The 19,269-nt window shown below is 38.9% G+C and overlaps 1 protein-coding gene across 2 annotated transcripts in view; it reads right to left on the bottom strand.

Annotated features, from left to right (window-relative positions):
• Nucleotides 1-260: 260 nt before the first annotated feature.
• LSm7 (U6 snRNA-associated Sm-like protein LSm7) overlaps nucleotides 261-19,269 on the bottom strand; it is a 34,553-nt gene continuing 15,544 nt past the window's right edge. The window contains exon 3 of one of the 2 annotated variants that reach the window (XM_089099497.1): nucleotides 261-1,108. In XM_089099497.1, the coding sequence (XP_088955623.1) occupies nucleotides 972-1,108 (137 nt within the window). In that variant the 3' untranslated portion in view covers nucleotides 261-971. The remainder of the gene's footprint in view (nucleotides 1,109-19,269) is intronic. The other variant, XM_089099498.1, reaches the window with a different exon arrangement.

Below are 19,269 nucleotides of genomic sequence, written 5' to 3'. Positions count from 1 at the left end.
TGAGGTGGAGAAACGGATGGGAATCACTCGGCGCAAGATCAGGAAAGAATTGTGGGTGGTCTAAAACTTCCCATTCAAAACTGCCCAGAAAATTACGGGTCTGACCAGCAGTCTGAACAAACAAAAGATAAATATTCACTACTAAGCAGGCCGGCAAACAGACCGTATTTCAAACAGTAGGCTGTACGAAAAGCGTGGTTCAATCCCGCTTTCTAGGGCTATAATGAGAAAAAAGTTGAGATTTTATTTAATTAAAGGTTAGATTTTAAGATTTTATTCTATTTAAAATAAAAACATAAAACAAAGTTATACAAAAACATTGCTTTAAAAGTAAAAAATGGTTAAAATACAAAGCAAAACAGAATTTTTAGAGAAAGTTGACAAATTCCCATATACTCCTATTTTGAAAGCACTAATCTTCTTTCAGATTCAACTAGAAATTAATAATTTTAGTCATATTTTTTTTTACTTTGGCTCTATTTTTTTGGGAGGGGGGGGGGTTCAAGTAAACCTGATAAAATTTGATACACCCTAAGCAACTGAAGAATTAGAATCATAACTTTGATAACATAATAGAGCGATTCTTTAAGTCAGTTCCCGGGCTTGAACATGGAGGAAAATAAATTTTTTGCATGGATCAAGAAATAAAATGAATATTTGATTGCTATGTAGAAATATCTTAGGCAATAATAGATAAATATTTTATGGAAGTTTAAATAGGCTTGATTTCAGGTATATCCAAAGAAAGGAAGTGCTTGGGATATGGACTCGTTTAAAACCTCATGATTTTGGCAAAGTCTGGCATATCTTTCTCACCATGGTAGGAGGAGCCTGCCACATAAACGACAACCCACAAGCAAGCCAGCCTGATCTCACAATGTAAATTATATACCATCGTTTGAGGGACTAAACAAAAAGATTATTTGAAAGTTAAACAAAAATAAAAAGCATTTATTTAGGAAAGAGAAAAATCACTCAGGCTGAATGAAAGGATTTGCTATGGCTTCCATTCCTTCCATAGGACAGATTAAGCTAACTGTTGTTCCTCGACAAACGACAAGCCCCAGTGATCTTGTTTCATCAGTGATCTTATACGGATCCTCTGGGTCTAGAAACAGAAAGAGATTTAAAATTATGCAAAAACACATGCGTGCAAATGAACATACACAAATAGCAAAGTAATTACAAAAAGAAAAAAAAAATCATTAACACCTTGTATCTTTGTTACAATTGTTATCCCATCTAACGATCGACCATGGGGCTGCTTTTTATAACATCATATATGGCGCCATCCCGTTAAATGGTCTGATATGCCAATAGCCTACTTTTTACCTAGCTTTTTTTTTTCAAAATAGAATTGTTTCTGTTGATCTTCCTTTTAAAAGAAAACACAGACCTAATGAATCTAAAACGATGTCCCTCTATTTTAGAAGATTGGCATAATTTTACCAAAACATTTTTCGGTGACTAATACTTTATTAGATTTCATGACAGATATCCTTCTTTAAAATGTAACGAACTGCGAAACAACCTGCAAAAAAATATTTTTATAAAACAACTACTTGTTCCCACGCCACCTAAACAGGCTATAAAATACATTTAACCCCCCTCCCAGAAAAAGGCCTTGAATTATAGCTATGCTTAGGATTCCATGCCCAAGGGAAGTCTGGCAAAGGTGGAAAAAGGCGGCTTTAAAGCACGTATACTATTTACAGTCTGCTGGCAAATGTTTCTTTTTAACAAAATCGAAAATTACTACTACTAGGCCTACTGACAATTTGCCACAGAATTAAACAGCCTGAGGCAAAGACGACAACACATACTTCTCATCCTTTCCAATCTGGACCGAGATCTACTTATTACTCCCTCCCATAAAGTTCCTATTTCCCTTAAATACTTTCTTATGACTTCATTGACTGCATTCAAGGAAGTCCTGCTACTGGACAGCCAAAAAGCACGATTTTTAGCTGCCTATCATCCCAAATACATGACCTAACAACCTTAAACTTTCTTTTATTATTGACCTGAAAGTAGGCTTAGATCACATTCGTTGAGCTTATCCTTTGGCATGCCGTGATCCAAACGATTATCAAAACTACCCTGAGGCAATTAGTGATTAGCACGCTAGACTTGAAATCCTTTGTCCGTGAGGACAGGGATTCGAACCCTGGTGTCGCTGGTTATTTGGTTTGAAACGGTGGTCAGTGGCGTGACTCTGTAAGCTCAGCCAGAGTCGACCCAGTTCTAAAAGGGTATCTGCAGAAAACAGGGGAAGGTAAACAGGAAGGGTGTGCAAAAGTAAGCTGAGGGTAGCTGCCACACAAGTACAAATTATGCAAAAACACATGCGTGCAAATGAACATACACAAATAGCAAAGTAATTACAAAAAGAAAAAAAAAATCATTAACACCTTGTATCTTTGTTACAATTGTTATCCCATCTAACGATCGACCATGGGGCTGCTTTTTATAACATCATATATGGCGCCATCCCGTTAAATGGTCTGATATGCCAATAGCCTACTTTTTACCTAGCTTTTTTTTCAAAATAGAATTGCTTCTGTTGATTCAAGGAAGTCCTGCTTCTGGACAGCCAAAAAGCACGATTTTTAGCTGCCTATCATCCCAAATGCATGACCTAACAACCTTAAACTTTCTTTTATTATTGACCTGAAAGTAGGCTTAGATCACATTCGTTGAGCTTATCCTTTGGCATACCGTGATCCAAACGAGTATCAAAACTATCCTGAGGCAATTAGTGATAAGCACGCTAGATTTGAAATCCTTTGTCCGTGAGGACAGGGATTCGAACCCTGGTGTCACTGGTTATTTGGTTTGAAACGGTGGTCAGTGGCGTGACTCTGTAAGGAACCAGCTGTCATGGCTGTCTTAGTTAGCAGGAAATTCAGACTTTAACGCTCTTTTAAATGATAATATATTAATCAAGGGTAAATATCCATGGCATGTAGAATATGACGATATTTCGACATATATATTAGCCGTCCTAGCCGAGTGGTTAGCACGCTAGACTTGGAATCCTTTGTCCGTGAGGACAGAGTTCGAGTCCTGATGTCGCCGGTTATTTGGTTTGAAACGGTGGTCGATAGTGGCGTGAATCTGTAAGCTCAGCCAGAATCGACCCAGCTCTATATGGGTACCTGGAGAAGGTAAACAGAAGGGGTGTGCGAAAGCAAAAGATGGCTGACCCCAGCCTCCCATTGCACTTCCTGGCTGAAGAGCCATGAAACGGAGATCAGAACCGCAAGTGGGGACTGCCAAGTCTAATTTCTTAAGTCTAAGTCTTCTTTAGGACAAAGTCCAGCTGAATATTCCATACAAATAGGGATGAGATACATTCTTGTTTGATTCCTAATTCCATACAGAGCCAACAACTAGCCTTACTTACCACCTTAACAACAGCTACAGTATTCTCCTATATACCAATAGTCTCATCCATAAATAATGACAAAAACCACAATGACATAAAATGTCTAAAACAAGCTTTGTTTCGTTTTTACACCTCTTCCCCTCAAGGAATGAATCTCTTGGAACCCACATCTAATTCCTTATACTGTAATGCTTGGGGTTCGTTAAGAGAACATACTATATTTTATAACGATTTTGAGGTAAATGACCTGTTTTATTGATTGGTTGCAGGGAAAATGGTAGGTAACACAACACGTATTATTTATAGCTAAAAAAGTAACCATTACTTTTGTATAGCCTAGTTATTCCAAACTCAATTTAATGATACATTTTTTGACTCATTTTTTGCATTTTTTGATACATTAATATGTTTTGCCTATGGGGATCTGTATTGGCATGTATCATATGCTATTTGTCCAGCTCATCCTGTCTTCTATCAAAAGACGGAATTGTTTCTTCTAGAGATTTCTCTCTATTGTGGTAAGCTCATCAGTTTCCAGAGATTGCTGGTCCCATCTTCGCTCGCCCATTTTTTTTTTAAGTAAATTTTTCATTGAAAACATTCGACGCATTATAAGCATTATACAAACAATAAAGAGTGTAATTCAATGAGCAATTTTAAAGACGGTGAAGTAAAACAAGAAAATAAATGAAAATTTCAGCTTTATTTCTAAAAACCGTCTTCAGCAATGTAAATAAGCGAAAAAAAAAATTTGATCAATGGTCTGCATAGCGCGGTACCGACTTGGCTGGGGGCAAATCACGCAACACTTTCCATGTTTTCCCCCAGATTTTTCCTGGGCCGAACTTATAGAGTCACACCGCTGACCCCCGTTCCAAACCAAATAATCAGCAACACCAGGACCCGAACCCCTGTCTTTACAGACACAGGATTTTAAGTATATTTCGCTAGCTCCTTGTCTAGTACGCCTCAAATAAGCAAAGTAAACTTAAATAAAACTTAGGATAAAAACAAAAAACTAAAACCAACAGTAAAACAGTCCCAATATAATGACTTAAAGCAATTTCAGGTGGGACTGATGAACAAGCTATTTCATCCAGAGAGTAACAATTTTGGAGCAGTTTTTAAAGCATATCTTGTTTTTATTGGCAGCTACCCTAGTAGGTATTTTTGATAAAAGTTCATTAGAATTTGTTATTAGTTTTGTTGTATTATAGATAAAAACATTTTAAATTAAATTTGCGTATAATGTATTAAGAGAGAAATCACGTAAGTATCTATTAGTTGAAATATTATCGTTTACCTTAAATTTAATTTCAATTGCCTCCCAAACATTTTTCTTAACACCTAGATCATTACTAATGAGATTGAAGTCTTACAAAAAGTACTGAATGACTAGGGTCTTCGAAAACATGAACGCCCAGAGCTATCAGAAGAAATATAACCACTAGTAGAATTTAGTCTTTGTTATGCTATCCTTGTGTTGTTGCAGTTGTTTTTCCAAGTTTTGGTGGGTTCGCCAATATAGTAATTGCTATAGTCAAACGGTACTTGATATATCCCTCTTAAACGAGTAACTCAGGCCTTATCTATACTAGAGTTAAACAACATACATATTGTTTCGATTACAAGCTTTTTTAATTTCGTTGTATTTTCTCGTAAAGAAAACTACATTTGATGGTTCATTAGAAACATCACAGGATGAAAGGTGTCTAAATTTAAGGAATGTGTGTTTAGCCTACGACAAATTGTATTGTTAATAAGCGAGATGGGGTAACCGTTTCCAAAAAGTATATCTTTGATAAAATTTAGTTCTCCTGGGATATAAGTCTCAGAGAAAACGTCACGGTACAAGACGTCAGGACATGATCCACAAGAGAAGTTACAATGACGTCAGGACATGATCCACAAGATAATTTAAAACTCCTCTTTCAACTTGTCGAGCGTGGTTGAATTTAAGACGAAGGTATCTGTTTTGAGAAGGTACTAGTTTGAGCTTTTTGTAAATAGTAAAATCTAGATTATCACTATTATGAATAACTAACATCTAACAAAGATATTTTAGTTGCATTTTCAGTTTCTAGTCTAGACTGCGAGTTTCTATTATACGTGTTAAGGTGATCTAAAAACTCTCCGAGTTCATCTTCCCTATAATTCAAAAGTGATATTGCCTCACCCAAGCAACATTCCCAGTACAAGTGTTTCAAAAAGTATATCAGAGGCAAAGCTGTAGCGTTGCCTATAGTAAAGGCCATACGGCTCCAATGTTTTATTATTATTATTTTATTTTCCACAGGCACTTCCTATAGAATAGGTCTTCGTAGAAGCTTCAAAGGGGGCTCATTCGATTGGAAATCGAGAGTTCTAGTGCCCTTTTTAATAGTCGAAATGATTGGAGGGCAACTAGCCCCCCCCACGCCCATCATTCCCCCAAACACATCCCCTTAAAAGTTTGAGATATCTATTTTGTTCAGCGTAGTTGATTCCTAGATAAAAAAATATATTTTTTAGGAGGATACTACCCCAGACTCCTCGCGGCAAGGGTTTATGTTAGTTCCTTGGGGCACCTAAGGTTTTTTATAGAAGGCTTTGTCGTAGTAACTTCAAAAAAGGCTCATTCCATCGGACATTAAAGGGCTCGGGCCCTTTTTAATCGTCGAAAGTGATTGGAGTGCAATTAGCCCCCCCCCCCCAGGCCCATCATTTCCCCAAACACATCCAATCAAAACTTTGAGATAGCCATTTTGTTCAGCATAGTTGATTTCCAGACAGAAAATATATTTTTGAGGAGGACACTCCCCCAGAACCTTCAGGGCAAGGGTTTTAAGATATGCCCTGGGGGAATATCAGGTTTATATAGAAGGCGTTGTCGTAGAAACTTCAAAAAAGGCTCATTGGATTCGAAATTCAAAGGGATATTGCCCCTTTTAATAGTCGAAAGTGTTTAGAGGGCAACTAACCCCCCCCCCCCCCCAGGCCCACCAATCCCCCAAAAACATCCAATCAAAATTTTTAGATAGTTATTCTTGTCAGCGCAGTTTATTTGAATGCTGAAAATATATTTTTGGGATAGGAACTCTCTCAAAATCATCGGGACAATGGTTATAAGTTATACCCTGGGGGTCTCAGAGACTGGCATAGAAGACGATATCGTAGAAACTTCAAAAAAGGCCCATTCGATTGGAAATTCAAGGACTAATGCCCTTTTTAATAGTCGAAAGTGGTTGGAGTGCAACTAGCCCCCCCCCAGGCCCATCATTTCCCCAAACACATCCAATCAAAACTTTGAGATAGCCATTTTGTTCAGCATAGTTGATTTCCAGACAGAAAATATGTTTTTGAGGAGGACAATCCCCCAGAACCTTCAGGGCAAGGGTTTTAAGATATGCCCTGGGGGCATATAAGGTTTTTATAGAAGGCGTTGTCGTAGACACTTCAAGAAAGGCTCATTCGATTGGAAATTCAAAGGGATAGTGCCCTTTTTAATAGTCAAAAGTGATTGGAGTGTAACTAGCCCCCCCCCCCCCCGACCCATCATTCCCACAAACACATCCAATCAAATTTTTGAGATAGTCATTTTGTTCAGCATAGTTGATTTTCTGATAGAAAACATGTTTTTGAGGAGGACAATCCACCACAACCCTCAGGGTAAGGGTTTTAAGATATGCCCATGGGGCATATAAGGTTTTTATAGAAGGCGCTGTCATAGAAACTTCAAAAAAGGCTCATTTGATTGGAAATTCAAAGAGATAGTGCCCTTTTTAATAGTCAAAAGTGATTGGAGGGCAACTAGCCTCCCCCCCTCACACCCGTCATTCCCCCAAACACATACAATCAAAATTTTGAGATAGCCATTTTATTCAACGTAGTTGATTTCCAGATTGAAAATATGTTTTTGAGGAGAACACTCTCCCACAACCGTCAGAGCAAGGGTTTTAAGATATGCCCTGGGGGCATGTAAGGTTTATATAGAAGGTCTTGACTTAGAAAATTCAAAACAGGCTCATTCGATTGGAAATTAAAAGGCTAGTGCCCTTTTTAATAGGAAAAATGGATTGGTGGGCAACTAGCCCCCCCCCCCCCAGGCCAAACATTCCCCCAATCACATCCAATCAAACTTTTTAGATAGTCATTTTGTTCAGTATAGCTGATTTCCAGATAGAAAATATGTTTTTGAGGACACTCCCCCACAACCCTCAGGGCAAGAGTTTTAAGTTATGCCCTGGGGGGATATAAGGTTTCTATAGAAGGTGTTGATATAGAAACTTAAAAACAAGCTCATTCGAATGGAAGTTAAAAGAGTTGGTCCTCTGTTTAATAGTGGAAAGTGATTTAAGGGCCCTTATGCCCCCCCCCAACGCCCATCATTCCCCCAAACACATCCAATCAAAGTTTTGAGATATCCATTTTGTTCAGCGTAGTTGATTTCCATATAGAAAATATATCTTTGAGGAGGACAATCCCCCACAACTCTCAGGGCAAGGGTTTTAAGTTATGCCCTGGGGGCATGTAAGGTTTTTATAGAAGGCGGTGTCGTAGAAACTTGAAAAAAGGCTCATTCGATTGGAAATTCCGAGGGCTAGTGCCCTTTGTAATAGTCGAAAGTGATTTGAGGGCAACTAACCCCCCTCTCACGCCCACCTTTTCCCCAAACACATCCAATCAAACTTTTAAGACAGCCATTTTATTAAACTTAGTTTTAAGTTCTGGAAATTAGGTCTTTGAGGATTACAACTCCCCCACAGCGCTCAGGGCAAGAGTTGTAATTTAAGGATTATCCGAATCCATTGTATTATTTCTTATGGAAGGGATGCTCGTATAAACTTTAGAGAGGGCTCATTTCATAGGAAATTGAAAGTTCTTGTTCACTTTTTAAGAGTCAAAAGAGATTGGAGGGCAACTAGCCCCTCTCCCTCCTCCACGCCCTAAATGCATCAGATAAAATTTTTTAGATAGACATTTTGTTAAAACAGTTCAAAGTTCTGATAACAAAAACTCCGGTGTCAACACAGCCCACCAGGGCCCAGGGGTAGGCGTTGTAAGTTATGCCCTGGGGCATAGCTTATTAAGGGGGGTTTATAACTTATGGGAAGGGGTTTTATATGGGAATAACACACAGGAAATCTATTATAATTATCCAATTATAAGGTTAAAATACATACTCTGTGATATATGCTAAATTGCTTTGGCACACAAATTCCTATTAAGGTCAATTCCAAACAGTCGTGATCCCTTTGTGTCAACAAGTGAAATGGTCTAAACCCCCTTATTGGAGCTATTTTTTCAGTCCATTCATTGTTGTCAATCGCTGTCCACAAGTTATGCAAGCTGTCTATTGTTCATATATAAGGTTTTTAGCAAAGAGGTAATCGTATAGACTTTGAAAAAAGCCTCATTCGAATTAAATTGAAAGTTCTAGATCCGTTTTTTAAAGTCAAGAATAATCCGACAGTAAGCACCCCCCCCCCATGGCAAAAAAACATTGAAACTTTTTGCAATCAAAAACGAACAAAAATTAATAAAAAAAAAATTTCCGAAAAATAAGTTTTTCAAAGAAAATTAATGGACATTTTAAAGTTAACCTCAGCAGATAAAAATACGTGTTAAAATTCAAACACAAAACGACCAGAAATAACTATTAAGAATAAATGAAGCTCAAAAAAATCAGAAACTAAATAAACACTCAAAGCAAAAAGCATACAACAAGTAATAACATAAATGAATAAATAGATCTTAAAGTGAGTAATGCTTAGATTGAATATGAAAATCAAGCTTAAAACGAAAACAAATAGTTTGCTATTAAAGTATAAATGAAACTTAAAACGAACAGAAATTAAATAAACAATCAATGCGAACAAACATACAATATATATTAATGTAAATGAATAAATAAATCTTAAAACGAGTGAAACTTAAATTGAATATGCAAATCAAGTTTGAATCGAATAAAAATAACTACAAACAAGAGTTTGGGTATCGTATCACTGCAGAAGCCTAAAACCTACTGCGTCATTGGCGCTTTACTGAAGACGAATTATATTACAAATGTTTTTTTTTGTACTTAATACAAAAAATAAATATTGAAATTATAGTAAAATTTTTAACCGATGAGCTTTTAGCAATTAATATCATTATGCATCAAATATTCAGTTTAATTTATTAGTTCTTTTCAAGATTGGTCAAGACAAATAGTTTCACTACAAGCAAAATTTGGATACTGCCCTCTTCTTTAACTGTAAAAACCGAAAGCCTTCTGCGTCATTGGTGCTCCACTGAAAACGAATTACTCGTATATTACGAATTTATTATTTTCCAGTTCTTACAGCATTGAAAATGAAAATAAAATTACAGTGAAAAAAAAAAATATTGAACTAATGGAACTTTCAACAATTAATTTCATTATATATCTAATATCCAATTTGATTTTGTTTATATTTTCCAAGACTTTTCAAGACTGATATAGTTTTGCCATTTTTTTTAGCTTTATCAATTTTTTGTAACTAATCGTGTTAGTTTGTTACGAAAACTTTCTATGGCTTCTAGGCATTTCTATTTGAGTGGAAAAATACACCTCAAACTTTGTGGAACATGCATTTTCTTGTATGAAACACCAAAATATAAAAAAATTTCAAGTTTCGGAGTGTTCCACCACTCGCAAGCAAGTGCCATTGGTATTTTTTGAATCCGCATGGTCAATTTAGGGGGCGGAGGTAGGCTAATTCTCGTAGCAGCCCCATTCCGTCGTGGTATGGTTCACATTTTCAACACCTGGCGTCCGGATTATCATATAATCTACAAAGCATACAACTACCCCAAATCAGTATCAATAAATGAATGAAACCCAAAACGGACAAAAATTGAAATAAATATTAGATTCAAACTCAAAAAGAGCATAAATTAGTGTGAGTAAGTTTCTAAACCTCTATGCCTTCTAAAAGCCAGAATGTAATTTGTACTTTAATGAAAAAATATTCAAATGAGTTTACTCAAAAAAAAGTGTGCATTGTCAATTTAATATACATATGCTGATATTTATTCCCTAAAATCTTAATTAATTTTGATTTCTTAAAGTTACAAAAGTGAAAATATTTCAGAGAATTGTTTTCAGTAAAGCGCCAATGACGCAGTAGGTTTTAGGCTTCTGCAGTGATACGATACCCAAACTCTTGTTTGTAGTTATTTTTCTTCGATTCAAACTTGATTTGCATATTCAATGTAAGTTTCACTCGTTTTAAGATTTATTTATTCATTTACATTAAAATATATTATATGTCTGTTCACATTGATTGTTTATTTAATTTCGGTTCGTTTTAATGTTCATTTATACTTTAATAGCAAACTATTTGTTTTCGTTTAATCGTGATTTTCATATTCAATCTAAGCATTACTCGCTTTAATATTTATTTATTCAATCTTATAATTTCTTACTTGATGTTTTTTGCCGCAATTGTTCATTTAAATAATGCTTTTTTTGGGTCTTATTTATTATTTAATAGTAGTTTCTGGTCGTGTTTTTTATTTGAAATTTACGGCAAATTAAAAAAAAGATCACTATCTTGAAAATTCCATTTAATTTAATTTAAAAAAATATTTTTCAGAAAGTTTTTTTTAATTAATAAACTTAAAAGCCCAGCTCTTAAGGCATTACACTTAAATATTCGCCACTAAACCTGATGAAGACGCTTCCATAGGAAGACCCCTTATCTGCTGATAAAAAGAATTACGGGACTGAAAGTGTACTGAATATTTCTTAGAAAATTTAACCAAGGTCATTAGGACATCGCAATCCAACCATGTCGTTTATTGTTCGATTTCATGATAATTTTCTTCAATTTAGTTTTTTGAACAATTGTGCAAATTCGGCAAAGTCAATGTTTTTACATCGAAACAATGTCCAAGCAACATACTATTGTGTTTCCGGAAATATTTGTATTTTTAAGTTTATTCACTAGATGTAATGGAGCAAAGGTTTAATTGCAGTACATAGCCATTTGACAACAATTAAAGCGGCTGCCTTTGTGCATGTTGGAGGTGGATGGAGTTCGTCCGGAATGATGCAGACCTTGTCTCCTGACCATGTGCCTCTGGATATGGGGTCATCCCCTAACTAAACACTCCGATCAGGATGGCTGCAACCTCATGCGGCGGGTGGAGCCCACCCCGGGAATCTCAGTATCTAGGTTAAACCTAGCTCTAATCAGACTCCAGGCCTAGGGTCGGTTGGGCTAGCAACCCTCCACCTGAAAATCAAGTGCTACGCAAAGTGACTACATAGCCTCGGATTCGGACCCCCTTTTCAGATCTCGACCATCGCGTGTCAACGGACATGCTGACGACGTCAGAAAGACTGACAGACTAAACCTTCTAGACCAAAGGGGGCTTCGCATAGCCACCTGGAATGTTTTGACCCTGAATGCACCTGCATCAAAGAACCTACTTTCTCAAGAACTTCGTAAGAATAAAGTGGCGATTGCAGGTCTCACAGAAACCCGTCTTACTGGAAGTGGAGAAGAGCGAATAGGCAATAATCACTCGTTAGTCTGGTCTGGAGGGAGCATGAGAAGAAATGGTTTTGGTCTCGCGCTAAATGACCCTGCAAGAAAGGCCTTACTCTTGCACGAAGCTGTATCGGACAGAATAATGAAGGCCCGCTTTGGGCACAAGCATGGCAAGATGACAATTTTCGTATGCTATGCCCCAACCAACGATTCCGACGACGTAACCAAGGAATAGTAATACTCTGCTCTGTCCAGATGTCCGTCAACAATGTCCCCCCACGATGTCACTGTTCTTCTCGGTGACTTCAATGCTACAGTGCGAGATGATAAGGGTGTTTGGCGTGGCACAATTGGACCTGTATCCCCCGACCCACTGAACGATAACGGCCTTCGCCTACTCGAACTGTGCCGATCCCATGAACTTGTGATCGCAAACACCTACTTTCAACGTAAGACTATCCACCAGTACACGTGGTATAGTAACGACGGTCGCACAATGAAGATGATTGACTACGTCATTATTTCTAAACGCTGGAGATCATCGCTGAAGAACTGCAGAACTTACAGATCAGCAGAGCTCGGAAATGCAGATCGCAGGCTTGTGTGTGCTGATGTCCAGCTTCGCCTCCATGCACAGCGATCGGAAAGAAAACCAGTAGCAGCGGATATTGGGAAACTAAAGGAGCGAGATACTCGCCAGAAATATAGTGTTGAGGTATCAAATTACTTTGAGCACCTTGACACACTCAACAACAGCGAAGACGCCTGGAAGCATTTTAAATCGCAGACCAGCGAAGCAGCACAGCTGATGCTTTGCAAGTGAAGTTTCCCGAAGAAATCGTGGCTAACTGACGAAACACTGCTGCAGGTCATAGAGCAAAGGCGGAGGGCAAGAATTCTTGGGGACATGGCCACCTATCGAAGGCTCAATGGAGTGCGGAACAGACTTATTCACCGAGACCGAACTCAGTTTGTTGCAAGGAAAGCCGATGAAATCGAACTAGCAGCAAAAAAGAAAGACATGGGTAGCCTGTTTAAGCAACTCTGTGATCTCACAGAAAATAAAACACCAGCATTGGGATCCGTCCTTTCTAGGGATAGGGCACTTCTCTCTGATGAGGGTTCTTGTCTCGAGCGGTTGAAGGATCACTTCTGCTCAATCCTGAACAACACTAGCCCGTCTATGCCTCCTACTGATAGTCCCAACCAACCTGGCAGTCTAAGACCCGAAGCAGATGCTCCTCCAGACGAGCCTTTCAGCCCCTCAGAAATTGGAAATGCAGTAAAAAGGCTCAAGAACAATAAAGCTGCCGGTATCTGTGGCCTGAGTTCGGAGCTGCTAAAATATGCAGGTCCTGTTATGCTCCTGTTTCTCCACACCCTGTTCTCTACAATCTGGCAAACCGAGATAATTCCCGAAGATTGGCGGAAGGGTGTCATTATCCCTTTATGGAAGAGGAAAGGCTCTAGAAGCGACCGCTCGAACTACCGTGGAATAACCCTACTGTCTGTCCCGGAAAAACTTTTCTCAATGGTCCTGCTAGATCGATGTCGAAATATCATTCGTAAAATCCGGTGACCGGAGCAAGCTGGTTTAATATCGGACCGTTCAACCATCGAGCAGATTTTTACGATCCGACAAATCATAGAAAAAGCCACGGAGTTCCGACAAAAAGCTTTTTTTTTTACCTTCGTCGACTTCCGTGCTGCGTTCGACTCAGAGGACCGAGAACCTCTTTGGCAGATTCTAGAATCGACAGGCCTCCCTGAGAAATACTGCAGACTCTTCAAAGCTCTACACCATGGGACGGAGAGATGTGTTCAAGTGAACGGCCGGCACAGCCCGTTCTTCCAAATCACAACAGGAGTGCACCAAGGATGTGCAGTGGCCCCAGAGCTCTTCAATGTCATCATAGACTACGTTATGACAAGGACTACTTCACGGGTCAGCTTTGGACTCAAGTTTGGAGATCGTGTCATTACAGATGCTGATTTTGCCGATGACTTGGCCATTCTGGCGGACTTCATGGAGCAGTTGCTGGAAGCGCTTCGAATCCTACGAGAAGAGGCTGCAAAAGTAGGACTGCAGATAAACTGGACTAAAGCGAAAATTATGGCCATAGACCCATCCTCCCTTGCTGCCAGTCCTTCAGTTAGCCTGGATAGCACCACTAGCATCGAAGTTGTCCAAAGGTTCACCTACCTGGGCTCCATAATTTCTTAAGATGGCTCGCTTCTTTCTGAACTACAAGCGAGAATATCCAAAGCGTCTTCTGCCATGGGCAGACTGAACCGTTACCTCTGGCGAAAACCAAACATCAGTCGCACAACGAAGCTGCGGATTTTCAACGCCCTCGTCGGCTCTGTGATGCTCTATGGAGCTGAAACGCGGCAAGCTTCAGCCGCAACCCTCAAGGCAATTGATGTCTTTCAGTCGAAGAGCCTGAGGAGGATCGAAGGTCTACGATGACTCGACTTAGTCAGCAATGAGAAGCTGCTGCATCTCACCAAGCAGCCTCGATTTTCGACCCAAGCAGCCGAGCGAACACTACGATGGTTCGGACACCTACTTCAATTGCCTCCACACATACCTGCGAAAACGATCCATGACTTCGACCCTGTCAAAGCCGGTTGGAAGCGACCTCGCGGCCGACCGAAAAAACGATGGTCTGACAGCCTGTCCGAGTTCCTGACGATGGCAAATATCAGGTTGAGCGATGTGCAAACGCTTGCCATGGACCGAAGTGGATGGAGGAGGCAGACGTCACTCTCTACGCTGAGCAGCGCCCGGCAAGAGACATAAGTCAAAGTAAGTCAAGTCTTTGTGCATGTTACAATTGGCCTTAAGCGGACACCTTGTTTTCTGTATTCTGTTCAGCCATAGAACAGAAGCTACCACGAAGGACAAAGATGGAAGATGAACCCACCGTTGAAACATGAACTGAAAAGGCTTTCTAGATCGCCTTAACACATATGATAGAAACCTGCAGTTTCCTCTAGAAATTGAAAATGTAAGTAAAATACGTTATTTATATATGTAAATTATTTGAAGCAGTGATAAGCTAGGGTTTTCTGCTAAAGTTCACCCAAAATAACCGATACTACTACTACTACTAACAACAACTCACCGCAACACCAAGCCGCCAGAGGCCAACACAGCTACGCACACTCCTCCATCCCAATCTATACAAAACCTCCCTCTTCATACCCTCCCAGAAAGTTCCCATTTCCTTTAAATATTTCTTTATGAGATCTTACGACCCCAGACGAGAACGAGCTGCTTTCCGTTTAGCCCTAGACGGTTGGCCGAAAAGAACCCTCTTCGGCAATGTGTCATCCTTCATCCGCAGAATGCGCCCTAGTCATCTCAGCTTTTTTTTTTATTGTAACCCTAAAAAGCGGGATTGAACCACACTTTTCGTACAGCCTACTGTTTGAAATACGGTCAGTCACCCGGGTACCCAGAACAATCCGTAGGCAATTTCTCTGGAAAATATCTAGCAAATCTTCATCCACTTTTTTGATTTCATTTTTCATTTATTATTTCCTTTCCTCTCTTAGCTTCATATGTCATCACTGTCGCTTCTAATGTTCTAATCTTGATTTTTAGACTTATCTTCCTGTTTTCCAAGCATTTTTTAACTGTGAAAAAACACCCTGAGTCTTGGCTATTCTACTTTTGACATCTTTACTGATCCCACCATCTTTACTAATAATGCTATCAAGATAAGTGAAGCTCACCTGATCAATCTTTTTGTTACCCAACGTCACCTTTTCATCTTTACTTATTCCTAGCCTTTGTGACTTACTCTTCTTGATATTAATTTTCAAACCTATTCCAGCACTCTGAACTCGCGAAACCTCTAAAGGTTCATTCATTTTGCTCACACTTTCATCTAGGATGCTTAAATCCTCAGCATAATCTAAATCAAGTAGAGTTTTTCCTCCCCTATTTTCTCTGGAAAATATCTAGCAAATCTTCATCCGCTTTTTTGATGTCTCACCCTTTTTGATTTAATTTTTCATTTATTATTTCCTTCTCTCTTAGCTTCATATGTCATCACTGTCACTTCTAATATTCTAATCTTGACTTGTAGATTATCTTCCTGTATTCCAAGCTTTTTTTAACTGTGAAAAAACACCCTGAGTATTGGCTATTTTACTTTTGACATCTTAACTGATCCCACCATCTTTAATAATGATGCTACCAAGATAAGTGAAGCCCAGCTGATCAATCTTTTTGTTACCCAACATCACCTCGTCATCTTTACTTATTCCTAGCCTTTGTGACTTACTCTTCTTGATATTCATTCTCAAACCTATTCCAGCACCCTGAACTCGCAAAGCCTTTAAAAGTTCATTCATTTTGCTCACACTTATATCTAAGATGCTTAAATGATCAGCATAATATAAATCAAAGAGAGTTTTTCTCCCCATTTGATTCCATGGTCTCCCATTGCCTTTCCTGTGCTCCTTAAGACAAAGTCCATCAAGATTATAAATACAAAGGAGGATAGAACACGACCCTGATCAACTTCTGATTTAATACAAAACCAGCTGCTAACCTCATCTCCTACCATAACCGCAGCAGTGGTATTCTCGTACATAGCACTAATCACTTTAATGTATTTGTCTGGTATACATGGTCTTTGCTAAAGCTCTTCTATCAACAGAATCAAACGCTTGCTCATAATCTATAAAACTGAGAACAAAAGGTGTTTGATAACTCAGGCACTTCTCAAGTATTAACATAAGAGTGAAGATTTGGTCAACACATCCTCTACCTTTTCTAAAACCGCAGTATTCTTCTCTTAAAACTTTGTCTACAGCATCTCTCAGTCTAAAAAGTGTCGTGTTACTAAGTAATTTGCTACCTATAGAGGTAGGTTTGCTACCTAATGCCTCGATAATTACCACACTCACTCTTATCACCTTTCTTTTACAGTGGTTTAATTAAGGCTTTTTCTAAAATCGCTAGGTACTTTCCCTTTTTCAAAACCCATATTCATAATCTTCAGTAAATTATTCTAACCTTAGAGTAGCCGCATTGAAGAAACTCATTTACCACACTATCAGCACCTGGAGCCTTATTTTTCTAAAAATCCTTTTAGTACTGTCGCTAACTCTTCATCAAAAAACAAATATTCCTTCACATCTAAAGTATCACAAACTTTTTCATTTTCTTCTATATCTTTTCCTGCGACTCTATCTAGGTTTAGCACATTCTCAAAAGGTTCTACCCATCTCTCTTTAACTCTTTCCTTATCACTAATTGTGGTCCCATTCCTATTATTAACTGGGACAAGTCCAGATTGACTACTCCCTCTCAATTTATTAACAAGCCAGTACAATGTTTTACAAAAATGCCGTCTAGCTTCATCTTCCAGATCCTCAGCAATTTTATCCATGGCATCCATTTCACACCTCCTTAGTTCATATTTTAACGCATTCCTTCTTTACATTCCATATTTTTAATAATTTATCACTCAGATAATTCTTGTACAGGCCCCTTCTCCTGTCTATAAAACATAAAGCCTTTTCACTAATATTCCAAGCTGCAGTTATAACTTTCTTACTTAAGACACCCTCAGCAACTGCACAAATTGTTTCCTAAAATTATTAAATCCATCTTCCAATTTGTCAAATTTTAGACTCTTCAGTTTAGCATTCAACTGTTCCTAAAACAATTTCTCTCAAAATCTAATCCTGAAGTCTACTAACATCACAACTCGACGGGAGGTATTCACCCTTCCGAAATTTCAGCTTTAAATTAACCCTAGACACCACTAGATGGTGATCTTGACTTTTAACATCAATAACAGCACTCCTATACACCCTAGTATCTTCTATCGATCCTGCCAGTCTTCGGTTTACAACAACATAATCAATAAGTTTTGTTGTCTTATTATCCCGCGAATACCGCGTTAACTTATGGGCCATTTAATGATCAAACACCGTATTGGTTATAACTAGATTGCTATACCTACAAAACTGCAAAAGTCTCTAGCCATTGCCGTTTTCTTTTCCTACACCAAATTTTCCTAGGATAGGATACCATCTATCCATATTTCTACCGACCTGGGCGTTAAAATGTTAATAGAGCACAATATTTCTACCTGAGACCCTGTCTTTTTGCTCCTGTAACTGTAAGTAAAATTCATCTAAGTCACTAGCATCTCCATCAGTCGGCTCTACACGATCATATACTACTATAACTGATACCCTGAACTCTTTAGTTATAAAATGAGCAATTAGTGAGGCTAAAGGAGAGCTCTAAGTTGCACATCATCGCGGTGGAGCGGTGAAACGTTCTGCTGGTTGCCGAGTCCGACCGGCAGAACGGCTAACGCAACGGGGTGCTAGAAGTTTGGGGAGCTGCCAGTCAAGAAAATTCCCATGAAACACCAATGGATACAGAAGATTGAGATATAACGATCAATACTACGGCTTCACCAAGAATCTCTATCCTGAGACTGAAAGGCCGGATTAATAACGTGACTATATCTTGACTATGTAGATTAATAACGTGACAATGTCCGTCTACGCACCCATCAGAGATAGCCCTGATGACGCCAAAGATGCGTTCTACTTTGAGATGCAGAGAATACTCGACCCTGTCCCAGGACACGACATACTAGTTGTCGCTGATGACTTTAACACAAGGGTCGGTAAACCAGATGCAAATACTGAAGGAGTGACCGGACGCCATACCATTGGAGATAGATGCTCGAACGGCAAGAGATGGCTACAGCTTGCCAAATACAATATCTATATCTGATTAAGACTGTTGAAAAGTTCTGATACCTTGGTTCTATCCAAACACCTAACGGAGGTAAAGAAGCTGACGTTACAGCTCGAATGGAAAAGACATAGGGTGTCTTTACAGGCACGAAGAAGTCGCTTTGGAATAGGCATGAAATCAGCATCAAAACGAAGGTGAACAGCTACAAGACAACTGTTCAATTGATCCTCCTGTACGCCTGGGAAACTTGGCCTTTAAAGACCAAAGAAACACGTTCACTAGAAGTCTTAAACCATCGCTGCACGAGGCACATACGACGGTCAACCGATGGTCTCATCATAAGTAAAGAACGATGTGGGCACAATGTGTTGTTTTTTAGGTTTTTTTTCTCCATATCCAGGCACTCGTATCAAAGAAGTCGTCGTAGAAACTTCGAAAAGGGCTCATTCGATTGGAAATTGGAATGGCTAGTGCCCTTTTTAATAGTCGAAAGTAATTGGAGGGCAACTCCCCCCCGCCACGCCTATTATTTCCCCAAACACATCCAATCAAAATTTTGAGATAGCCATTTTGTTCAGCATAGTTGATTTCCAGATAGAAAATATATTTTTGAGGACACTCCCCCACAACCCTCAGGGCAA

This window comes from Artemia sp. Qi Xiang Cuo, chromosome 13 (assembly GCF_049724085.1).
Source record: "Artemia sp. Qi Xiang Cuo chromosome 13, ASM4972408v1, whole genome shotgun sequence".
Taxonomy (NCBI): domain Eukaryota; kingdom Metazoa; phylum Arthropoda; class Branchiopoda; order Anostraca; family Artemiidae; genus Artemia; species Artemia sp. Qi Xiang Cuo.
The sequence above is the reverse complement of the archived record's forward strand: the minus strand, read 5'-3'. Positions and strand labels throughout refer to the sequence as shown.